Genomic DNA, 26,824 nt, shown 5'->3' with positions numbered 1-26,824 from the left:
TAACTTCATATTAAAGTTTCTAAATGGAAGTGGCATTTAGAATAAGTACACTATTAAACTTTTATAAATGGAAGTGGCATTTAGAATAAGTACACTATTTAACTTTTAATGTACTTAGCACTTAGCACGCAGGTCCATTAGTATTTGTCTAATTAATTAAAGTGGCATTTGAGGATAATCTTTGCTAATGAGACTTAGCACTTAGCAGGCAGGTCCATTAGTATTTGTCTAATTAATTAAAGTGGCATTTGAGGATAATCTTTGCTAATGATAAAAATACATATCCACTTATGAAAAAGAAGGTTTTTTTTTTTCCTATATGCATTTCAAATCCAAAAGACAGCACAAAACACTAAAAAGGAAAAAGGTGAATAAGAAAAGAAAAGGCTTCTTCAGAAAAAGTAGATTGGAGAATATTTTCCCACTAAAGAGCATAGATTTAATTACTGCTTTACAATTAGCAACTTCCAAATTGTATCTCAAATTCACAAAAAATACTCTATAGCTAAAACACAATAAATAAAGGACACTATGAAAGAGATGTTGCCATTTATAATTGTTTTATTTATGCAGGTGCTTACAACATTAGGCATGCACTAATTACAAGTTTGAGTTGGCACTTACATATATTTATAGAGGGGATAAGCCAATCATTGAAGAGGAAAAAGACTTGACATATTTGTGGGGTTTAAAGTTGTGAAATTAATGGGTTTTTCTTTACTAAATTATTTGTGTAATTTTACATCAATAGCATATTCTATCCCATAAGTGAGGTTCGAAGAGGATGGATATGTGTAGACCTTAGAAGTTATCCTTAGCTCCTACCTTTGTTTAATTTTAGCAATTATAATAGCCCCCCTCTCTAAATTATTAAATTCGTCGATTTGGGGTGTATTTGGTATGGGGGGAGATCACTTTCCCAAAAATATACCTTTTTCGTACATTCTTGATGAAGGTAGAAAAAACAAGTTTCAGAGGTTATCTTCCCTCGCCTGACCTAACCCTCCCTCCAGCCCACCTGCTCTCGGGCATCTCACCCCCACCCTAACACCCTAGACCCCCAACTCATCCCATGCAACCCCTCCTCCATTTCTACGTACATCCACTTTCACAGTGTTCATCTAAATTATTATACAAATATTCTTGTTATTTCGATCAGAAAAGTTACTTTTCAATTATTGAAGAAACTTATCTACCAGTCAAACCAAACATAGACAAATCTAGAATTTTTAGAATATGGGTGCATCATTTAGCCTTCATATAATATGAATGTTAGCAAATAATATCTTACCAATTTAAAATATATATATAATATAAAATTTTACTAAAGATCACATATTCACATGTCCATTTTTAGGCTATAAATTCGCCACTGCAACCAAATATATAAAAAAAATTAAATAATACTTTTCTCTATACCAAATACACTTTTAATATCGATATTGAATTATGAGAAATTTTCGTATATAGTCATTCAAAAATATTTTAATTATGCTTCATAGTTATAGTTTGCTAATTACAATTCATAGCTATAGGCCTATAGTTATAGCATCGTTTGTATAATTCGCGCAATATTTGTATACGCTTATATGATTTGCTATACAATTCGCATTTTTTGTATAACGTTTGTATATTTTACTATACAATTCATGCACAATGTTTGTATAATTTATTATACAATTTGTAGTATTTGTATATTTCACTATACAATTCGATTCACGCACAACATTTGTATATATCGTTCAAATTATACAAAACTCAACTGTATGATCGCGCGAATTATACAAAACTCAAACTGTAGTTACAGCTAGATGTTTGTCGCGACCCATAATTAATTCAAACTATAGCTATGTTAGCTAATTAACTAGTATATGTTTGTTTATCCGCGTAATTTTCCCTTGAATTATTTAGGGAAGAAATTATTAATGTTCTAACAATAACTAGAGAGATTACAAGTCTACATCACTCTAGGACCATTGTTATTCATTGAACCTAATTAATCGGTGATCATATACACTTGCCCCATTTGGTTTCAATACTAATTCATATAAATTAATTATAGTTAAGTAATTTAAGGAGGTGAAAATGTATATTAATTAATTATAGTTAAATGTTAAAAGTTTATTGTTTATGTACATACATATAAAGACGAAACTAGAATTTGAATTGGATTTTTTCGACAACTCAGGAAATTGATAAGTCCTGACTTTTTCAAGGCAAGGCATCAACTCGAATCTGGACAACTCATTGAATTGTTGGGTGCAACATATTCATGGGCCGTCAAAACAAACTTCCAATTTGATCAGAAGAGCCTAACTAGAGAGCTTTTTATGTTTCCTCAAATTTCAACTAACGTAACTTTTTTTTCTCAATCAATTTGATTATTTTTTTTTAATTTTAAGATAAGTAAAATAGTAAGTCGCTAGGCAAATTTCAATACACACGATACTAAGAATCTCCAAAGATATCAAAAGCACCTATAATATATATCGTACAACTATTTAAATAAAAGCTAATAGATTTGCGTGAATCCATAGATTATGCGCTAGATGACCCACTACATGATACTTCATCACAGAGGGGCACGTGCGTAATGTATATTTTCTAAGTATACTGTTAGAAAGACTCCACATTAAATAGATGATAATCTCTATTATTTAGGGGCACTCATATTCAAATTAAAATCCAAACTATGCATTATTATCTTTTGAATAGGGCACACAATGTATCATAAATTAAAGTTTAAGAGGAATATTTCGATAACCTCTTAAATTTTTGAGTAAATTGTATTTAAATATTTAAATTACAGTATGTTTTGATTAAGCACCTAAACATATGATAAAATATTTTTATTAGATATTTATGGTTCTGATACAAGTTTTGGAAATGTTTCATGCGTTTTCTCGGACGCTTATTACATAAATATGTTAACTATCTAAAATATGTCATCTTCTTAAGTAGGTTATAGAACAAAAAATACATAAATCCTAACAAGTAAATCATTTTTTTTGTTTGACATTTGCCAAACACCGATATTTATTGAAAATAATTGCCTCTATTGTTCTTGTTATAGATTTGAGATAAAGTTTTATTTGTTACTACAATATATCTTTATTCATGTAATGCAATGATGTCTCACTTAATGAAATTTCACCGGACGTTATTATTATTATTTATGTAAGGCAATTTAAACTAATCAACAAAACGTAACATTTACTTGTCAAATAACTTTATGAGGATTGCTTTTCTTCAAAAGTATATACTCCCAATTTCTCAAATTATGTAACACATTTTTTTTAGTCAATTTTTTTAAAAAATAACATATTTCTTTAACAATTTAACTTTTAAATAACTATTTTATCCTTAATGAGATAATTTATAACCATGTATCACGTAAAATATAGATATGTAATCATGTAGCAACCAGAAAATTTATGGGATTAGCACTGTTGGTTCAAAAGCAACCACATATTGGTATGTATATACATACAATTTTTTCCTTTATTAACTTGCAATTTTTATATTATGGATGTTATTTTTCAAGTGGGCCCCACTTAAAAGTGGGCAAGTTGCCCACTTGGTTTTTACTCATTTTATGGCTATAAATATAGCCTCTTTCTTGTGCAATATGAGAAAAAAACACAGATACGAAACATTACTCTTCTACTTCTTTTTCTTCCTCTTATTCTCTCCTTCTTATTTTGCTAAGTTAATTTATTTTATAATACATTATCAGCACGAGTCTCTATCGCTTTGAGCTATATTTTTAAGAAGGTAACAAAAAAGAAAAATATGGATATGCTTCAAATTTTATTTGGATCAATGATCAATCACGAGGATATATGTGTAATTGATAGTGGAATAACTCATACTATTTTTAAAGACGAGAAATATTTTTCCAACTTGCTTAGAAGAAAAATAAATGTTACTATAATTTTTGGTAATTCAAAAATGATTGAAGGCTCCGGAAGAGCTACAATATTTCTGCCTAAGGGGACAAAAATTGTTATAGAAGATGCATTATTTTCTTCTAAATTTCCAAGAAACTTGTTAAGTTTTAAAGATATCCGCAGAAATAGATATCATGTTGAGACACTAAATGAAATGAATACTGAATATCTTGATATAACCAAGAGTGTCTCAGGCCAGAAATATATTTTGAAAAAATTACCAACTTTATCGTCTGGCCTATATTATGCAAAAATTAGTGCAATTGAAGCACATATGATCGTAAACAAGAAGTTTACTGATCTAAATACATTTGTGCTATGACATGATCGAATAGGTCATCCTGGATCAATAATGATGAGACGAATTCTTAAAAATTCAACTGGACATCCGTTAAATAACCAGAAGATTCTTACGAATGAAGAATTTTCATGTGTTGCTTGTTATCAAGGCAAATTATTTGCCAGACCATCGACCCTGAAGGTTGACATCGAATCTCCTGACTTTTTAGAGTGTATTCATGAAGATATATGTGGACCTATTCATTCACCTAGTGGATTATTTAAATATTATGGTCCTAATAGATGCATCATTTAGATGGTCTCATGTGTGCCTCTTATCATCTCGCAACCTGACGTTTGCGAAGATGTTAGCACAAATAATAAAATTAAGGGTGCAATTCTCAGATTATCTAATTAAGACTATCGCCTTGATAATGCTGGAGAATTTACATCCCAAGATTTTGATGATTATTGCTTATCAATTGAAATAAAAATTGAACATCTTGTTGCTCATGTTCATACTCAAAATGGCCTTGTAGAGTCATTTATTAAGCGTCTACAATTGATGGTCAGACCTCTACTAATGAAAATAAAATTATCAATTATTGTTTGGGGTCATGCTATCTTACATGCAGCAGCACTTGTACGTCTCAGACCAACACATTATAATAAATACTCTCCGTCACAACTAGTATTTGATCATGAGCCAAATATAACTCATCTACGAATTTTTGATTGTGCGGTATACGTGCCTGTAGCACCACCATAACGTACAAAGATGGGCCCTCAACAAAGATTGGGCATTTATGATGAGTTTGACTCACCCTTCATAATTCGATAACTTGAACCATTGACTGAAGACTTATTCACTGCTCGATTTGCAGATTGTCGATTTGATGAAATAACTTTTTTGCCATTAAGGGGAGAGAAAAGTACCCCGTAAGAGAGATTGTGTGAAAGGTTTTATCACTATCTCATTTTGATCCACGTACCCGCACATGTGAGCGGGAGGTCCAGATGATCATCCACTTACAGAACATAGCAAATCAAATGCCAGATGCATTTTTACTGATTTGAAACGGATAACTAAGTCACATATCCCTGCAGTGAATGTGTTTATCCGGATTGATGTCCCAAAAGGATCATCTATTAGTACATAGCTTATGAATCTCAAACACGCCTGAAGCGTGGTAGACCATTGGGTTCAAAGGATAAAAATCCTAGAAAGAGAAGCGTGAGGAATAATAAAGATGATACCACACAAGAACCTCGTGAAGAAGGTCAACATTTGAGTAATCTCGATATTCCTAAAGAAATCAGTGAACCCGGGACTCAAGTGAATAAAGAACTTTCAATAAGTTCTATTGGTGATGAGATAAATTTAGATCGATAAAAAATTACGGTGGATAATATTTTTGCATATAATGTTGCACTTAACCTCATGCAAGATAATGAAAGTCTTGAGCTTAAATCCGTCGAAGAATGTCAACGTAGATGTGATTGGCCAAAATGGCAAAAGACAATTCAATCAGAATTAGACTCACTTGCTAAACGTGAGATTTTTGGACCTGTAGTCCAAACCCCTGAAGGTGTAAAACCAGTTGGCTATAAATGGTTTTTATGTGAAAACGAAATGAGAGAAATGAAATTGTAAGATATAAGGCACGCCTTGTTGCACAAGAATTCTCTCAAAGACCCGGGGTTAATTATGAAGAAATATATTCATCTGTTATGGATGGAATAACTTTTTGATATCTCATCAGTTTAGCTGTATATAAAAATCTTGAAATACATCTAATGGATGTAGTTACAGCTTACCTTTATGGTTCACTTGATAATAAAATTTACATGAAAATCCCAGAAGGATTAAAATTGCCCAAGGCATGTACTAAGTCTTGGGAGATGTACTCAATGAAACTGCAAAGATCATCATATGGTCTAAAACAATCAAGGCGTATGTGGTATATTCGCCTTAGTGAGTAGTTGATAAATGAAGGTTATATAAATGATGTCATTTGTTCATGCGTTTATATTAAGAAAATAGAATTAGAGTTTGTTATACTCGTCATTTATGTTGGTAACATAAATCTCATTAGAACCCCTGAAGAGATCTAAAAGGCGATTGAATATCTAAAGAGAGAATTTGAGATGAAAGTCCTTGGAAAGACAAAATTTTGTCTAGGTCTGCAAATTGAATATTTAGCAGACGGGGTCTTTGTCCACCAATCTGCCTATACTGAGAAAATCTTAAAATGAATTTACATGGACAAAGCACATCCATTAAGTACTTCAATGGTTGTTCGATCACTTGATGTGGAAAAAGACTCATTTCGACCTCCAAAAGAGGATGAAGAACTTCTTGGTCTTGAAGTATCATATCTCAATGCTATTGGTGCACTTATGTACCTTGCTAACGCAACTAGGTCTGATGTAACATTTTCTGTTAATTTGCTGGCAAGGTATAGTTCATCCCCAACGCGAAGGCATTGGAACGGTATCAAACATATTTTGCGATATCTAAAAGGTACCACTGATATGGGTTTGTTTTATACTAATAAAGATTGTGCGGACCTTATTGGTTATGCAGATGCAGATTATTTATCAGACCCACATAAAGCTCAATCTCAGACAGGCTATCTATTTACACACGGAGAAACTGCTATATCATGGCGATCTACAAAACAATCTATTGTTGCTACTTCTTCAAATCATACTGAAATAATAGCAATTCATGAAGAAAGTAGAGAATGTGTGTGGTTGAGATCGATGATACATTTCATCAAAGAAAGATGTGGCCTGGAAAATGATGTCAAAGTACCCACAGTTATATTTGAAGACAATGTCGAGTGAATAGCTCAATTGAAAGGTGGTTTCATAAAAGAAGACCGAACGAAACATATTTCACCAAAATTATTTTTCACACATGATCTCCAGAAGAATGGTGATATTGATGTACAATAAGTTTGTTCGAGTGAAAATCTTGCAGGTTTATTCACAAAGGCATTACCAACATCAACTTTTGAAAAACTAAGATATAAGATAGGAATGCGTCGTCTCCAAAATATCAAATGAAGTTTTCATCAGGAGGAGTAAAATACGCGATGTACTCTGTTTCCCTTAACCAAGGTTTTGTCCCACTGAATTTTTCTGACAAGATTTTTAATGAGGCAACACTCAAGACGTATTACCAGATGTGTATACTCTTTTTCCTTCACTAGGCTTTTTTCCACTGATTTTTCCTAATAAGGTTTTAACGAGGCATAACATCTATGGATATTGAAAATAACTATATATATTTATATATATTTATTCTTTCACTGGAATTTTTCTTTTGTATAGAGATCCAAGGGAGAGTTTTATATTATGGATGTTATTTTCCAAGTGGGCAAGTTGCCCACTTGATTTTTACTTATTTTATGGCTATAAATATAGCCTCTTTCTTGTGCAATGTGAGAAAAAAACACAAATACGAAACATTACTCTTCGGCTTCTTTTTCTTCCTCCTACTCTCTCCTTATTTTGCTAAGTTAGATTATTTTATAACAGCAATAACATAGTATAAGAAATGAATCACTAGTACTTGAACTTGCCTTACAACTGGTGCATAGAAACTCAGTGATTATTCAACATATTTACATGTTCTATTAATGGAAAAAGTTAAAAAGTATACAACATACATTAAGCTCCCGCTATATATGCGTCGGACATCTAATATATACAGCTTACCATGCATTTCTGCAAGAATCTGTTTTCACGGCTTGAATCGATGACCTGGAGGTCAATCGCAACAAATTTTAGCTATGTACCTAGGTTTCCCCTTCAATATATTTACAGAAATTATGACACAACAGTTATTCCTCCAATCTCAAGATTATCAAGCTTTTTAGGCCTCTTGTAATTTTTCAGCAAAAGAGAGCTGCATACAACACTTACTGAAGAAGCAGCCATTGCTGCCCCTGCTACCCATGGTGGCAAGCGGAATCCAGTAAAGGGGAAAAGAGCTCCGGCAGCAATTGGAATGCCAAGAAGGTTATAGCCAAATGCCCAAAAGTAGTTCAGGCGAATTCGACCAAAAGTTTTCCTGGAAAGGTCAATAGCAGTGATGACATCTTCAAGATTGCTTTTCATCAGGACAATATCAGCTGCCTCAATAGCTATGTCTGTCCCTGCTCCTATCGCCATTCCAACATCCGCTGCAACAAGCGCTGGCGAGTCGTTAATTCCATCTCCAACCATTGCAACAACTTTTCCCAAACTCTGTTGATTCAATTAAGATGACTTAAGCACCAGCATAACAAAATTAATAATACTCGCTCCATCACATTTTACATGGTCGGTAATTGATTAACCACAGAATTTAAGAATGGAAAAATTTTGACACATACCAGAAGTACCCCTAGAATTTGTTGTGTTAAACATGACATGGCATTTCTATGGCTATAAGAACATGTCACTAATGGTAAAACACGAAGTAGATTCAGAATATAGAAGGGCATAACATAATATATAAACACACTCAAACTTGACATCAGCCGACAAGTAAGCACTCAAACGGGACACGTAAATTTGGAGGTGTCTAAACGATCATTTTGTAAGTTGGAGTGCTCAACTAACACAGTGGAGACGAGTTGAGGTGTCTAAATGTGCACTTTCAAAGTTAAAGTGCTTACTTGTCAACTGAGGCCAAGTTTGAGTGTCTATTTATGTATTATGCCATTTGGTAACTCAGGCAAACTTAGGCTAATTCTTTAAAATCAAAATGTGTTTATCTTTCAGCAGATTCATGGCTCAAAATTTTACCTGCAGTTCCTTCACTTTTTCGGCTTTGTCTTCAGGTTTTGCTTCTGCAATAACATCACTAATCCCAACTTCCATAGCAATGGCATTAGCTGTTCCCCAGTTGTCTCCTGTTACTAGCTTACTTTCGACTTTCATACACTTAAGAAGAGAAATGACTTCACGAGCTCCGGGCTTCACTGGATCTGATATAGCTACAACCCCACTCAGTACACCATCAATCGATACAAGAACTCCAGTTTGAGCCAATTCTTCTGTTTCTGCTAATATTTCATCGGCGTCAAGGGGAACGGAAATGCCTTGATCTAACATCAAGCTCTTGTTTCCAACTATTAACTTTTTGTTGTGGACAACAGCCTTCACACCATGTCCAGTTATAGACTCAAAGTCCTGGACTTCAGGCCACCGAGGGTTCTCCTCGTTCTCTCTGAACTTTTTAGCGTATTCGACAATTGCCTTGGCCAAGGGGTGCTCACTATTTTGCTGAAATTCAAGTGTAAGTTATCAAAAAGAGTTCATACCAATTCACTGACTACAAAAATAATACTCCCTCCGTGTCAATTTGTTTGTCTGGTTTTGACTTGACATGAAGTTTAAGAAAGTAAAAAAAACTTTTGAATCTTGTAGTCTTAAAACTAAAGATATTTAGAATGTACCAAAATGTCCTTCAATCTTATGGTCTTAAACAAGCCATGTGGAAAGTTAGAATTAAAGAGTTGCCAAAAAAAGAAAGAGACATTCTTTTTTAGACGGATTAAAAAGGAAAATATGAGAAACAAATTGAAATGGAGGGATAACCTCACTATGATATGGCCTAAGCAGAGTCAACAGGAGATCCATACCAGAGAATTATCTTGATAAATCTAGTTTAAATAGACAAACTGCTTTAAAGATATGTGCGAAAAACTTTTAACTGGATGTTAAGTGACAAATGGAAGGCTCAAAGAACAGCTTTATAAGTTCCTCTATCAGGGCAATGGAAACATGTCTAAGTCAACAAGGGAGATAGAATTAGGAGGGCAAACATCAGACAAGAAAACACCACACAACGGGGCTGGTAATGTACCTCAGCTGCCGCAACCAATTCATAAAATTCTCGAAGTACCATAGATCTGAAAAGCTTTGTATTTCCAACAACTGGTTTGCCCATTGTAAGAGTCCCCGTCTTATCAAACACAATACAGTCCACCTACAGAAAACATATGATGATTTAAATTTTTATGATATGGCATTGTGGGAAGCACAGTTGAGAATTTTCGGTGCATACCTTTTGTGCGCCTTCCAAAGCTTGCCCGCCTTTAATCAGGACACCTCGAGAAGCACCAACTCCTGTGCCAACCATGACAGCAGTTGGAGTAGCAAGACCAAGGGCACATGGGCAAGCTATGACCATTACAGATATACCAAATTGAAGGGCAAGCTGAAAGCTATCCATAGAAGATGGAATCCAGGATTTAGGATAGTGGTCGTACTTCCCAGCAAAAAACCAGGCCAGCCAAGTGGATAAGGAGAGAAGAATAACCTGAAATTGGAAAAAAGATCAACAACTCTCAGAGAGTCATAAAATGATAACATAAATCTTAACAGGAAGCCAGTAAATACTCACTAGAGGCACGAAATATTTAGAAATATGATCAGCAAATTTTTGAACAGGAGCTTTAGCCATTTGTGCTGATTCAACAAGCCTAACAATCTGTGAAAGAGCACTCTCTGATCCAACCCTAGTAGCTCTAATGTGTAGAACACCGTTCTCATTCACAGTCCCTCCAATCACCATGTCGCCTTTCCTTTTGGCCACTGGCCGAGATTCTCCAGTTATCATACTCTCATTTATGTGGCTTTGTCCCCAGATGACAAAACCATCACAGGCTACTTTTGCTCCAGGAAGGATTTTGATCACATCGTTCTTCTGTATCAGCTGGCTATCAATCTCTTCCTCTTTCACCACATTTCCTTCGTCATCTAACTGTAATAATGATGCTGCCTCAGGGGTCAAGTTCATGAGTTTAGCAATGGCCTCGGATGTCTTTCCTTTGGCCAAAACTTCAAGATACTTGCCGAGTAGAATGAAGGAAATGAGCATTGAGCTGGTCTCAAAAAAATCAGTAGACTTGAAGCTTGAAGAAGTAGCAGCTCTTAAAACCGAATAGACCGAGTAAAAGTAAGCTGCATTTGTTCCCAAAGCAATCAAAACATCCATATTTGCAGAACCATGACGCAGTGCTTTGTAAGAACCAGAGTAGAAACGTCGTCCAATGATGAATTGCACGGGAGTAGAAAGTACCCACCGCAAAATCTCTCCAATGCTAAGCATGTTCACGACTTTAATATCCAACCCATCCTTCAGACCAGGAATATACATGAAGACCATGGAAGTCAAGAAAACAGGAATTGTAAAAACCAAGCTCCAGAGAAAGGATCGACGACAGTGTTTTATTTCCTCCTGTCTATGGGATTGTTTCCCGCCTCCTTCAGGAAATATTGTTGCCTTGAACCGTCCAGAACCAGTTGACTCAATTACTTGAATAAAATTTCTAGGTCCTATTGTATCTGATTTATAAGAAACAGATAACTTCTTCAGCTCAGGATCAACATCAACGTCTTCAACACCTGGGAGTGCTCTAAGAGAACTTTCAATAATGCTCATGGAATTATCAGTGTGTACTCCATCAACTTTCAGCAATATTTTGCTCCTATTTTCTCCTGTGCTAATTAATACAGCTTCAAATCCAGTATCTTCTATGGATTCTAAAAGCTGATTGTAAGTTGTTATCCACGAATCATATTGGATTTCAGCCTCTTCGGTTGCTAATGCGACTTGTGCTTTCTGTACACCTGGGATCAATTGCAAAGCAGATTCAACAGTTGTGGAGCAAGAAGTGCAGGTCATTCCTTTTATACGTATCCGGCAGACTTGGGAAGTTTTATCATTTGTCTCCTCTGTAATCAAAGTAGCCTGGAATCCAACATCTTCTATTGTCTCACGGATTGTTTCCTCCTACACATTTGGGAAGGTATTCTTAGCAACTACAACAAACCACTCATCTAAAGATCCTACAACTTAAAGAATTGTAGCTATAGTATTTCTCCGAGAAGTGAAGTAAATTGTTCATGTCTTTTTCAGTATTAATGTGGCACGTGATATTAACAAATTGCAACGCTAAAGAAGTCTGGAAAACAAAATCGATTTCTACTTCTGGAATTACTTCTGTATAACGCAGGGTACATGGTACTAATATGTAAATGCAGATTTAACAGGGCAATAAGCATAATCTTTTAGACCAACATCATTGGTTCTGAATGTGAAGTGAAATAGATGAATCTAATCCCATACAAAGCTCGTCGCTCTAATCAAACTCAGCCATGCTAAATTCAGAATAGACATCCATAAAGCACCACCTCCCAAGTGATAGAGGGACAAGCAAAGTTAATGGAGCTCAAAAAGTTGGAGAACCATTCAGGATGATAATATTGACAATTCGGTGAGTCATTTGAATAGACTAGACAACAGAATTCCACTTCATCCGACGCAACCAACATTCAGCCAAAAGTAAAAACTTAAAGGAAGAGCAAAAGGGATTAAGGATCTGGACTTTAACAAGTTTGCTTAGAACATACATAACATAATCAATGGAGTAACTCACTTCTGTATAAACAACCAAGATGCTTAAGACATACATAACATATTCAATGCAGTGGCTTACTTCTATAAAAATCATAAAATAAAATATAAAAGAAATCTTCAAACTCTACCTAATAAGTTCATATGATCAGCAAAATCCAGAAAAACTTGAAAAAAGAAACAATTTTGTACTCCCTCACCAATTTAAAAAAAAAAGAAGAGAAAATTCTTGCAGATATAAGTTTGTCTTTTGGAAATAACCTCTCTACCTCCCTGGGGTAAGGGTCTACGTACACTCTACCCTCCCCATACCCCATTTGTGGAATTACACTAGGTATGCTTTTGTTGTTGAAATAAGCACAAAAAATGGACTCACACTGACATAGCTAAGGCAAAAGATAACTCAAACTCTGTTGTTCAATAATCTTAAATCTCAATATCCCTTTGTAGAATTTCTACCTAATAAGCCTATATCATTAGCAGAATCCCCTAAAACTTCCAAAGATCAATTTTTTACATTCTGTCACCCATTAAGAAAAAACCCGAAAAATTTCTTGCAGAAATAAGTAGTTTGAAATAAACACAAAAAGTGGACTCACACTGACATAGCTAGGGCAAAAGATAACTTGAACTCTGTTATTCAACACTCTTAAACCTTAATTCCCATATGAGCCAAATAAAAAAAAAAAACTAGGGCGATTTCTTTCCGTCTATTTAAGACTCGGTGGACAGAGTTAACCAATACATGTGCCTCAGGTGCTGGTAAGAGGCAGCAGGTACCCATAGAATTAATCAAGGTATATGCAAGCTGATTCAAACACGGTTATCAAAAAAGAAAAATCATAGACATGGATAACCCGTTCTACGTAATAATCCAATATCATTACCAGAATCCACTAAAACTTCCATAAACATCAAACTTTTACGTAATTTCACCAATGAAAAATCCCTAAATCAAGAATTGGACTACTCACATTGACAAAAGTAGGGTAAAAAATAACTTGAGCTTTGTTATTCAAAACATCAACAACAGCTTCTTTAATCCCAGAAAGTCTCTTTACTGCCTTTTCTACAGATCCAGCACATGCAGAACAACTCATACCATTAACTGAAAAAATTGCCTTTTTTTCTTCACCAGAAGATACAGAAAAACCCTTTGGGTATTTGGGCATTGACGGGTAATGTGGCTTTGGGGAATAATCTCCATAACTGCTCTCATTTCTTAGACATGAAAGTGAAAGAAACTTAGCACTCGCCATGGATGAAAAGGTGAAGCTTTATTTTTTTTGTTTTTTATGCTCTCTGTGTTCGATTCTTGAATTGTTTTTTTTTTTTTGGGGGGGGGGGGGGGCGGGAGAGAGAGGGGCAACAGAGTTTGGTGTCAAGGAAAAAAGAAATATGTACTATGAAATTTGAATGATAAAATAAATAAAAATTGGATTTTTAGTTTTGCTTGTAAAGCATGCAACTTTAATATATTTGGTTGGTGTAATAAAGTTGAGTATTTTGAAATATTTTAGGTCTTGAAATTAGCATTTTCTATTTTAAGCATAAAATAAATTGCAATACTAAATAAGCCTCATGCGACTAGTTTAAATAAGAAAATTTGTAGCAAATTTCAAACTCAAAATCTTTTATTTAGAAAATCATCCGCTCAATCAACTCGATCACCCTTGAGTTTAAATACACAATCTTTTCAATATCATTTAAGGCCAAATTAAATTGTAGATTAAAAGCTAAACTTTAGTATTTTTATTTTTCAAATTCAATTTAACTTTGCCTCCAAGTTAAGCGGATAGGAATGGGCCCATTTCCGTTGCCTTCGTGGGGAATTTGAATTTGAGGACCAAGGTTTCAACATATATTGTACATGTTTTTTTTTTTTTCCGATTAGACAATGTTTGATATCTAGATATTAAAATATAATTGTGCATTTTGGATTCGCATTAAAAAATTTCACATAAGAAATAAATCATTTCCTGTTAAAGAGACTCCGATCCATATGCAATTTCAACATACAATAATTACGTATATAACTTTTTAGGCTCCCATTAACTTAATTCAACCACGTCTCCTAATGTATATTGAAATCATTTTCATAAGTCAACCGTTTGTTGTTGTTGTTACGTGAAAATGAGGCAAAAATATAAATGATATTAGAATTTTATACCAACACAAGCTAAGTCCAAAACTGTAATTTTTTTAGAGAAGAAAAAGACATCCATATACATATATATATATATATATATATATGAAATCCATGAGATTACTTGGGATGAGACTTTTTTTCCCAAAACTGTTGGGAGTAACACAAATATCAAATTTGAAGATTTGTTTTTTCTTTTTCTAACGATGGTATTCAATAGCTTATGTGGACTTCGACTATTCCTCGGCAAGCTACGTGTCCAGTGCACGGAGAACTGTCTTCGGTCCCCCAAACTTACTTACTCGTGGCAACCTTCCATGTATGTAAATATTTTGCTTGTTGTCAATTAATATGTCCTTTATTGATCCTAAAAGAGAGCTAATGCACTAGTTGTAGTAGCAGATAAGAGTTCAATAGTTGACCAAAACTTAATATTTATGTTAAGTTTGGAACTAAAGTTTTCTCATCATGCATCAAAATGGTTGTTAATAGAACGAACACTTCTGGTTGTTAATTTCATTCAATATTTAGAGAAGACCAGAACCAGAACCAAGTCCATAACTATGTTACTACTCAATACAATTATATTAAAAAAAGAGAAAAAAATGGGAGGAATTGTCATTCAAATGATGTTCTAAAACTCTTAACTGGATCACGACTAATAGAGTATAGGGAAATTTTCGCATATAGTCACTCAAAAATATCTTAATTATACTCCATAGCTATAGTTTGCTAATTACAATTCGTAGCTATAGTTATACCAACGTTTGTATAATTCATGCAGTATTTGTATACATTTGTATAATTCGCTATACAATTCACAGTTTTTGTATAACGTTTGTATATTTCACTATACAATTCATGCACAACGTTTGTATAATTCGCTATACAATTTATAGTGTTTGTATATTTCGCTATACAATTCGATTCGCACACAGAATTTGTATAAATCGCGCGAATTATACAAAACTCAAACTGTAATTACAGTTATATGTTTGCCGCGAGCCATAATTAATTCAAACTATAGTTATGTTAGCTAATTAACTAGTATATGTTTGTTTATCCGTATAATTTTTCCTAGAATATATTCCTACTTGGAGGTTGAGCTAGACCATCTTTGATCGAAAAGTCAACTTAACTTAGAGTGTTTTCCACACCCTGCCCCTCTTAAATTTACCGGTGAATGTGGTGCAAACTCACAAAAGACTAAGGCAAGTCCACTCTCAATTCAACATAAGCTTGGGATCTTTCTTTCTTGAAGCATTTCCTTGAAGTCAGGTCTTTCTTCTCTTCTTTAAAGCCTGGAGAAGGACTTTCTTTTCTTGACTCGATTCAGAGTTTAATCACACTAAGCTAGAGCCCAACTAGTTAGGGGTGTGCATTTGATTTTTCGGTTTGATTTTGTGTTATTCGATTTCGATTTTCGATATTCAATTTTGAAAAAGTGTAATCCAATTCAAACCAAAAAAAAATTGTTTAGGTCGGTTTTTCTCTTTTCGATTTGATTTTTTTCTGTTCAGCTATTTGGTTATGTCAATAATTAATAGCATAATCAAAGTTATTTTTGCATGCTTAAAAAAAAGTTACATACAAGAAGAAGTAATAATATTGAATCTCATAAATATACTTCCTAACATAAGTCACGGATAAAACGTTAAAATACAATACTTAAATTATACCAATAGATGTCCAAACATAAAATGTAAACTAAATCATAATAAATCTTTCAATGAAACTAACTCTAATTTAAAAATATTATAACCGAACAAAAAAATCACGTCGAGCTTGAACCATCAATTCAACTCATGTGGTTAATTCAAACTTTAATTCTTAGCCGAAATATATATATTTCAAAATCCGAAACCAAATCAAAAAATCAAAAAAAGTAAATTCGTGATCCGAAACCAAATCAAAAAATCAATCCAAATTAAAATTCAATTTAATTTGGTTTGATTTTTCAATTTAATCCGAATAATGCACATCTCTATAACCAGGGTGAGAGAGATAGGAGAATAGGGACGGAAAACCAATGTCACCAACTTAACTAACACTCTAGACCAAATCTCATAGATATTTTGTCCTAATAAATTGTGTTAAGGCATTTCAAACAAATAGCACCAGTGGTCTAGTGGTAGAATAGTACTCTGCCACGGTACAGACCCGAATTCGATTCTCGGCTGGTGCAGTTTGAAGGCAATGACGCAATTTGCACTAAATTGTGAACGATGGGTCGTCATAACTCGTCTGATAATTCAGATGTTTAAAGTTGTGCATCTGAGCTTTTTTTCTTCTTTTTTTTCACGCGCACTAAAATAATATATTATCGAAAGAAAAGTAAACATTACTTTTGTACACTTTAGATTCCGGACTCACCTATTCATCCCCCATAACCCTTGTTGGTAAACCGAAGGTTATTCAACAAGCCATCACTTGTAAATAACCTACTCCTAGTAAGTGCATCATCCAACAAGGCATGAACACAAAAACAGTTGGAAAAGAAAAGGGCAAGACAAAACAAGTTGAAGAAACCACCTATATATTGAAGTGACGATAATTCAGATGTTTAAAGTTGTGCATCTGAGCTTTCTTTCTTTCTTTTTTTCACGCGCACTAAAATAATATATTATCGAAAGAAAAGTAAGCATTACTTTTGTACACTTTAGATTCCGGACTCACCTATTCATCCCCCATAACCCTTGTTGGTAAACCGAAGGTTATTCAACAAGCCATCACTTGTAAATAACCTACTCCTAGTAAGTGCATCATCCAACAAGGCATGAACACAAAAACAGTTGGAAAAGAAAAGGGCAAGACAAAACAAGTTGAAGAAACCACCTATATATTGAAGTGACATTATGGACTCAAACATCTTTGATGTAACCTTGTATGTAGTTCGGAATTGGATCCTTCAAAAATATTATCGAGTGTGTGTCGTTATGCATTTTAAAATGACTCCACAACATTTCTGGAAGATTCAAACAAGGTAGCATACCTTCATATGCGATTTCCTTCAACTTATTCTATAGTTTTCTCATAATCTTCATCTATTGAATCATCATAATATATCAACTTCAAGGTACTCAACTTGGGACACCAGTTTGGATAGTACCAATGACTATCAAATCGTGTAAACTGGCAACATTGACATAAAGTTGGTTCCTTCCTTTAAATAACTTTAGATCATTTTTTCAAAAAAAAATTGACTTATTTCGAAAAGTTGATATTTTCAGGTTGTGTGATTTTTGTGTTAGTATACTTAAAGTTTAGTGATTTTTTGGATTATAAAGGATGATTAAGTGATTTTTATGAAATAAAGTAATAATTGTGTGACCATCTGTAATTCGGATACATGGTAAAGGCAAATAAAATAAAGAACGTATATTTCTGATAATGTTGAGATTCAATTGTTATTAATTATATGTTAGACATTTGAACAAGTTGCACCAGTGGTCTAGTGGTAGAATAGTACCCTGCCACGGTACAGACCCGGGTTCGATTCCCGGCTGGTGCAAATGAGAGAGCTGTGATATTAAATTGCACTGCTGTGAACGATGGGTCGTCACACTCATCTGATTATTCAGATGTTAAAATTGTGCATCTGAGCTCTCTTTTCCAATTTTTTTATTTACGTTCATTTTTATTTGTCATTTTGATTCAATTTATTTCAGGCTTTTTTGAAAAAATCAAAACCAACCCAAATAAAATTAATTTGGTTCAACTTTTTTAGTTTGAATAGAGTTTTATTCAAATCATTAACCCCTAAATGATTTTTTATTATTATTCCTTTTGAGGTTCAGGTCGATCTGAGTCTCCCCTAGGTTCTTTTGTTGGTATTATTAATTAGTACTTTTTTTTAAGTCGATTATGTTATTATTCAATAGTTTAGAAATATTTGATACAACAAATTACCTTTACACGACTTTAGGCCAATGAATTAAGCAGATAAGAACTTAGTGTAGTTTCATTTGTGGTTTGTAAATTATGTTTGAGTATATAAAAACTTTATTTCCAAAAAAAATTGCTATAACTTGATGTGTTTTCATATTTTTTTCTTTTTTGTTTCTTTCTTTCCTTCAAGTAATCTAATACAGCTCGACTATAGGGACGACTATTTAAGCATGAAGGATACAAGCTTTGATATGTTTATTAAATGGTATAATTAAAAGGGAAATTACGCGAATAAGCAAATATATATTAATTAATTAGTTAATGTTATATTCCAAAAAATTGTAAGTTAAGATCCGAGCCGATGACTTCTAATTGTATATATGCTTTACAATCAATTCCTAAATATTCTAGGTGTATTAGAGGTGAATTAGGGTCATAAGGAAACTCTAGTACTAAGTCGAGTCTAAAGATCCTTTACTGCTTGAGTTTTCGGATAAGATCATATGAGGGTTAACTTCAAATGACTATATCTATCAGAATATTAAGATTTATGTGGCTCATCACCTATCAAATTAAATATCTACTTATCCTCTTTCCAACGTCACCAAGTTTGCCTCATTTGGAGCTCGGAGTAGAAAGTTATGATCATTTTACTAAAGGGTGTCCGTACAGGACAATTAGGCGAGCTGACTAGCCATTTTCGTGACTCGTCGAATGGTTATGCGAAACCCGGTTTAGCTCACCGAATGGATCCAAAATCCTCCAGAAACTGTTATTTTAGGCGAGCTAAAACCCATTTTGGCGACTCGCCAAATGGATCGACAGGGAGACCTCCAGCTCGCTGATTTGGCAGATGAGGCTCATTAGAAAGTCGTCTTTTTTTTTAATGATTTTCTCACATTCCCAGAAGGGTATTCTTGATCTTGTACCCTTAATTAACTTCCCTAAGTCTATCTTATAGTCTTATAACCTCCCCATTCATTCCAAACCCTCAAAAAAATTAAAATTTACACGTTTGAAGTTATTTCAAGAGGAGAAAAAGTTAGGGTTCTAAGAGCATTCGTTGAGTTTTTCAAAGTTCTTCAAGAATCTAATTCTTCCAGGTATGTAATGCCAACTAAAACGTGGATTGTGTTCTTCCATGAATGTTTTCTTGAATTTTTCTAAACTCTTGAATATTTTTACATACTATTAATTGATTGATGATTTTCATGACTTGAACTCTTGAACAATTACTTTATATATTTTATTTCATATGACCCTAGTTATATTTTGATCATAATTGAATATTTATACTTAATGATTTAGTCTAAAGCCTTGAATTGTGAATACATGATTGTGATTGGAATGTGAGCATGATGATAGTCTAGATAAAACTTGATAGTTTTTGCATCTTCATTATTGAACTCAATTGAATGGTCTCAACTAAAGGTTGTCCATAAATGATTGTCCCAACTACTCATAAATGAATGATTTGGAAATGATTGAAAGATTGATTGTCCAAAGTGATTGATTAGATAGGACCGATGAACTAATAAAAGTCCATATGAGACTTGTTGATTGGTTTGATCGGGATTGATTGTCTTATGAGCATTGAGTCTTGGGAGGAGTATCGAGCACCGAATTGGGTTAGAGTAAGTAATAGCTCGAACCCAATAACTACGAGCTAGCGTAGGAGGGGATTGAACCGTTAAAGTCGGATGTTTTCCTTTATTTTAATGTCCTGAAAAAGATAGGGCTTGATTGGATGATTTTTCCTTTACCCAGGCAAAGTACTGGACGGTTGTGACAACAACAACAAGCTTGTTGTATGGTCACTAGTTCATAAGTGATTGTTTTTGGATAAGAAAAACTCCCGTATAGGTCTTGATAGTACTCGGATTGGATTGAATTGTATATGATTGGTCTTTGTCTAAACCTTACTTTTTCTTTAGACTTATGACATCCTGATTGAATTTCTTATCTTTCTAATTGAGATATCTGATATGGTATTATCCTACCTTATGCACGTTTCATTCTGTCATATTACAAAGTCGTACATTCCACGTACTGACGTTCATTTGGATCTGCATCATTTTATGATGCAGAGACAGGTACTAGAGGTCATCAACAAGTGCGTTGTTGAGGATCTATTCGTATTCAGCTGATTGGTGAGTCCTCCCTACTTTCACGAGGATGTCACTCTTTTCTCATCTAGTTTTAGAGTTTAGACTTTTACTTTCATTTGATTTGAGGTAGCCATGAACCTGTCATTGACACCATCTAAATAGTAAAGATAGAGGCTTCATAGACCAGATAGTAATGGATTTGTTTCGATGTCTTTAACTCCTGATTAGTTATCTTTCAAACTATGTTTCTGATTTGAATGATTGAGATTGTTGATTGAGATAGCCCAAGATTGTTTTTCTCTTAAACTAAATCTTCCGCTGAATGTGTGATCAGGCCAAGTAGTTCGCTTGAGAGCTAGCAATGGTTTCTGAGTACCGGTCACGTTTAGGGTACCCTTCCGAGGCGTGACAGTTACCATAGCTATAGTTTAGCTAATTTATAATTCGCCACTATTATTTAGCGTTAATTACGGTTCAGGTTGTATAATTCTAAATTTGTAGAACTTTTTTATAATGTAATTTTATATGATATAATTTGTATAATTGTTTAAAGTTCAGATGTTTGTATTTGTATAAATTCTTTATTTCGAGTTTATACAAAAATAACTCAATTATCTACGAATTATATAAATGAGGCAGCTTAAACTATAGCTACAGACTGTAAATATACAAAATTATAACTAAAAAATCTAATTAAATTTATTATAATGATTATTTGTGAAATTTCCCATAATTAAAATGCATAGTAAGTTGTTCGAACACCGTGAAGAAAAGTGTTGAGGTAATAGGTAATTATGATCACAATGATGTGATGTTTAACAGTAGAGAGATTAATATAATCTTGCAAGTAATTCTAGTATGTGTAAAAATCTGTCATAGAAAAGAAAAAAGTACACATTGTTATGAATTAACTAACTTGACAATTTTATAAAGGAAGAAGAACAAGAGAATATGTATATAGAAAGTATTAATAGAGAGAGTAGTAATATAGAGAGAGTAATAGTAATTCTTTCTTTTATGTGTTTGTGTGTTTTTACATTGAAGTTTAAGGCTATATTTATAGCCATATTTACAAGTGGAGGAAAATATTAATGGGCATTTTACCCACTTAAAAAGTAAATGGACTATCCACCATTTTAAGTGGACAACCATTTTACTTGGTTGATATTACTTGGTTGATAATACTTGGTTGATAATACTCCCCCTTGGATGTCCACGAGAAATGTGCCTCGTTAAAACCTTATTAGGAAAAACCCAGTGGGAAAAAACCTAATGAAGGAAAAAGAGTACACATATCTGATAATACGCCTTGAGTGCTGCCTCATTAAAAACCTTATCAGGAAAACCCAGTGGGACAAAACCTTGACTAAGGGAAAAAGAGTACAGCGCGTATTTTGCTCCCCCTGATGAAAATATCACTTAATATCTCGAAGACGACGCATTCCAATTTTGTATCTCATTTTCTCAAAGGTTGAAGTTGGCAATGCTTTGGTGAACATATCCGCCAAATTGTCACTTGAACGAATTTGTTGGACATCTATTTCACCCTTCTTTTGAAGATCATGAGTGAAAAAGAATTTTGGTGAAATATGTTTTGTTCTGTCTCCTTTGATGTATCCTCCCTTCAGTTGAGCTATACATGCAGCATTGTCTTCATACAATATTGTTGGAGCGTCTTTTGTCAAAGAAAGACCACATGTTTCTTGAATGTGTTCAGTTATTGATCTTAACCAAACACATTCTCGACTTGCTTCATGAATGGCTATTATCTCTGCATGATTTGAGGAAGTGGCAACCATAGTTTGCTTTGTTGAACGCTATGATATAGCTGTACCACCACATGTAAATAAATAGCCTGTTTGCGATCGACCTTTATGGGGATCAGATAAATATCCCGCATCTGCATAACCAATCAATTGTGACGTGGAATCATTTGAGTAAAACAATCCCATATCAATGGTACCTCGAAGGTATCTGAATATATGCTTAATTCCATTCCAGTGTCTGCGTGTTGGTGAAGAACTAAATCTTGCTAACAAGTTTACTGAGAAAGCTATATCTGGTCTAGAATTGTTGGCAAGATACATTAATGCACCAATTGCACTAAGGTATGGTATTTCAGCACCAATAAGCTCTTCATCATTTTCATAAGGCCGAAACGGGTCTGTATTAATATCAAGAGATCTCACAACCATTGGAGTACTCAATGGGTGTGCTTTATCCATATAAAATCTCTTTAAAATATTTTCAGTATATGTTGACTGATGGACAAATATCCCATTTGTAAAATGTTCAATTTGTAGACCAAGACAAAATTTTGTCTTTCCAAGATCTTTCATTTCAAACTCCTTTTTCAGGCATTTTACTGCCTTTGAAAGTTCTTCTGGAGTTCCAATAATATTTAAATCATCAACATATACTGCTATTATGACAAATTCAGATCCAGATCTTCTCATAAAGACACAAGGGCAAATTGAATCATTTTTATATCCTTCTTTTAGCAAATATTCGCTAAGACGATTGTACCACATTCGCCCTGATTGTTTCAACCCGTACAAGGATTTTTGAAGTTTTATTGAGCAATTTTCTCGAGAATCCTTGTATGCTTCAGGCACTTTGAACCCTTCGGGAATTTTTATAAAAATGTCGTGGTCCAATGAGCCATATAAATAGGCAGTGACCACGTCCATTAACTGCATTTCAAGCTTTTCATGAACTGCCAAATTCATTAGATACCTGAAAGTAATTGCATCCACCACAGGGGAATATGTTTCCATATAGTCAATGCCAGGTCTTTGCGAAAAACCTTGGGCTACAAGTCGTGCTTTATATCTTACGACTTCACCCTTTTCATTTCGTTTACGCACAAAAACCCATTTGTGCCCTACTGGCTTGACACCTTCAGGTGTTCGAACTATTGATCCGAAAACTTCACGTTTTTCAAGTGAAGTTAACTCTGCTTGAATTGCATCCTTCCATCTTGGCCAATCATTTCTCTGTCTGCATTCATCGACAGATTTTGGTTCAAGATCCTTATCTTGTTGCATTATTTCAATGGCAACATTATAAGCAAAAATATTATCGACCACAATATTATTTCGGTTCCACCGTTTTCCTGTCGAGACATAACTTATTGAGATTTCTTCATTCTCATTATTTTCAGGTACTTGGACCTCCTCGGTGGTATCACCATTTGTTGTGTCTCTGGGCTCTTCTTGAGCACTCGCCTCCAAATTATGATCATCTTGATCATTCATTCCTTTCCTTTTTCGAGGATTTTTATCTTTGGAACCAAATGGTCTTCCACGTTTTAAGCGTGGTCTAGACTCATTTGCCTGAACAAGTTGTCCTACCAGGACATCAACTCGAACTTGAGCATTAGCAGCTGGGATATGCGATTTAGTAACCCGTGGAAGGTTAGTAAATGCATCCGGCAGTTGATTTGCAATATTCTGCAAATAAATCATCTTTTGAACTTCTTGCTCACATTGATTTGTTCGAGGATCTAAATGAGATAGTGACAATGAATTCCAATCTATCTCATTTTTTATCTGCTTATGTTCTCCCCCTAATGTTGGGTATACTGATTCATCAAAATGACAATCAGCAAATCTTGCCGTAAATAAATCTCCAGTCATAGGTTCCAGATATTTTATAATAGAAGGAGATTCATACCCAACATATATTCCCAACCTTCTTTGGGGACCCATCTTTGTGCGATGCGGTGGAGCAATTAGGACATATATCGCACACCCAAATATTCTAAGATGGGATATATTTGGCTCCCTTCCAAACGCCAACTGTAATGGGGAAAATTCATGATAATTTGTTGGTCTTACACGCACAAGTGCTGTTGCATGCAAAATAGCATGCCCCCATACTGAAATAGGAAGTTTTGTCCTCATTAGCAATGGTCTAGCTATCCATTGGAGGCGTTTAATGAATGATTCCGCTAGACCATTTTGTGTATGTACATGAGCGACCGGATGCTCAACTTTTATTCCAATCGACATACAATAATCATTAAATGATTGAGATGTGAATTCACCAGCATTATCAAGACGAATTGTCTTTATTGCATAATCTGGAAATTGTGCTCTTAACCTTATAATTTGAGCTAACAATCTCGCAAAAGCCATGTTGCGAGTTGATAATAAGCAGACATGTGACCATCTTGTAGATGCATCTATCAAGACCATATAATATTTAAAAGGTCCACATGAAGGGTGAATTGGCCCACATATATCACCCTGTATACGTTCCAGAAACGCAGGGGATTCAATCCCAACCTTAGTTGCTGATGGTTTGATAATCAGTTTTCCTTGGGAACAAGCAACACAAGAGAATTCCTTAGATTGAAGAATTTTCTGATTCTTCAAAGTGTGCCCATGTGAATTCTCAATAATTCTGCGCATCATATTATAACCGGGATGGCCCAACCGGTCATGCCAAATGATAAAATCATCAGAATCAGTAAACCTTTTGTTTACAATGGCATGTGATTCAACAGTATCAATATTTGTATGGTACAACCCAGAAGAAAGTGCAAGTAATTTTTCGTGCACAATTTTCTTCTCCATATTTATTGTAGTAATATAAAGGTATTCAACCTTTCCTTCATTTGCAGTCTCAATATGATAGCCATTTTGGCGAATAACCTTGAAACTTAACAAGTTTCTTTGAGACTTACTACAATATAATGCATTATCAATTACCAATATCGTTCCTCCAGGTAGTAATAAGGTTGCTTTTCCAGAGCCTTCAATTAATTTTGTACTACCAGATATTGTATTGACATAGTCCTTTTTCATAATCAAATGACAAAAATATTTCTTTTCTTTTAATATCGTATGAGTTGTGGCACTATCCAAAATGCATATATCTCCATTATTCATCTTGAATCCAATTGAACACTGATAAATTTATTTATCTTCATAAAATAAAAATGCATTGTAAGAAATAAAATAAGTAACAATTTTGCTAGTAAAACATAAGTCCCTTTTTTAAAAAAAAGTTAAATTATGGTAATTTAGAATTTAAAAAAATTATATGATTCAATTATGATGAATGTTACAATAATTTAGTTTATGGAATTATATACTTATTAACCTTAAATAAATATTATACACAAGTATTAAAAACAAATATAAAATATTATAAAACATTAATATAATATTATTCATCATGTATAGATAATTTGTTTATTGACAAAAATAATACAATCATTATATATTATTAATGTCTAAAACATTAACAAGAATAAATAGTTATTATAATGACATTAAATAAGGCGAATATTATTTTTAGTAACAATATGATATTAAGATTAAATAATAGCACACTAATAGTAATTAATTACAACATTGTAAAATAGCACAATGTAATAAATAATATACAATTATCATAAAAATGTAACCTTGATTATTATTTTTTTTTTCTTCAAATACATAAACGTAAAAACACAATAATTCGAAGTACATGATAACATATTGAAAAACATGAAATTAAACATCAATTAAGATCCTTAAAAAAATCTTCAACCTCCAAATGAGTAATATCATTGAGGTCATTAAAATCATCATCCCTTAAGGCCATATTTGCTTCAATATTATCATTATTCAAAGGCCTTGCCTCAACATTATTTTCGAACGCCAAGTGTGACTCTATCCGAGCATTAGAAGAAGAGGCACCACCTCTATTTGCCTTTCTTTTAAAAGAATTTTGATAAAGTCTTACAAAATGCTCAGGCGTCCGACATTCATTTTTCCAGTGGCCTTTCATGCCACAACGATGACAGTTACTTTTTGAAGGGCCATTTTGAGAACTGATATTGTTCTCCCTTTTATGTTGACCACCACCACGACGATTATTATATCGTCCTCTGCCATTGCCACGCCCACGCACATTATTATGACCTTGATATTTATTATGTCTTCTTTCAGACTGGCCATGTGCTTTTACCATATTTGTCTCCGATAACGGAGCAGTTCCAGTGGGACGGGCTTCATGATTTTTCATTAAAAGGGCATTATGT

The 26,824-nt window shown here is 33.8% G+C and overlaps 1 protein-coding gene and 2 non-coding genes across 3 annotated transcripts; 2 read left to right on the top strand and 1 right to left on the bottom strand.

Moving 5' to 3' along the window:
* Positions 1-7,783: 7,783 nt before the first annotated feature.
* LOC129890028 (probable copper-transporting ATPase HMA5) lies at positions 7,784-13,980 on the bottom strand. The gene is made up of 6 exons (XM_055965516.1): positions 13,623-13,980; positions 10,633-12,024; positions 10,294-10,548; positions 10,093-10,215; positions 9,030-9,509; positions 7,784-8,486 (listed from the first exon to the last, which is right to left on the bottom strand). The coding sequence occupies exons 1-6, from the start codon at positions 13,905-13,907 to the stop codon at positions 8,067-8,069; spliced, it is 2,955 nt and encodes a 984-aa protein (XP_055821491.1). The 5' UTR covers positions 13,908-13,980; the 3' UTR covers positions 7,784-8,066.
* Positions 13,981-18,234: 4,254 nt separating this feature from the next.
* Positions 18,235-18,305, top strand: TRNAG-GCC (transfer RNA glycine (anticodon GCC)). Its single transcript has one exon. It is a non-coding gene; the product is annotated as a tRNA-Gly (tRNA).
* A 7-nt stretch (positions 18,306-18,312) lies between these two features.
* Positions 18,313-18,400, top strand: LOC129890907 (small nucleolar RNA snoR114). Its single transcript, XR_008767091.1, has one exon. It is a non-coding gene; the product is annotated as a small nucleolar RNA snoR114 (small nucleolar RNA).
* The last annotated feature ends 8,424 nt before the right edge of the window (positions 18,401-26,824 follow it).

The sequence above is a fragment of the Solanum dulcamara genome, chromosome 5, assembly GCF_947179165.1.
Source record: "Solanum dulcamara chromosome 5, daSolDulc1.2, whole genome shotgun sequence".
Classification (NCBI taxonomy): Eukaryota; Viridiplantae; Streptophyta; class Magnoliopsida; order Solanales; family Solanaceae; genus Solanum; species Solanum dulcamara.
The sequence above is the reverse complement of the archived record's forward strand: the minus strand, read 5'-3'. Positions and strand labels throughout refer to the sequence as shown.

Coding starts and splice junctions, on each gene's coding strand:
- LOC129890028 (XM_055965516.1), bottom strand. CDS start 13,907: ATGGCGAGTGCTAAGTTTCTTTCACTTTCATGTCTAAGAAATGAGAGC. Junction 12,025..13,622: donor TTTACCCTACTTTTGTCAAT/GTGAGTAGTCCA, acceptor CCAAATGTGTAG/GAGGAAACAATCCGTGAGAC. Junction 8,487..9,029: donor AAAAAGTGAAGGAACTGCAG/GTAAAATTTTGA, acceptor TTGAATCAACAG/AGTTTGGGAAAAGTTGTTGC.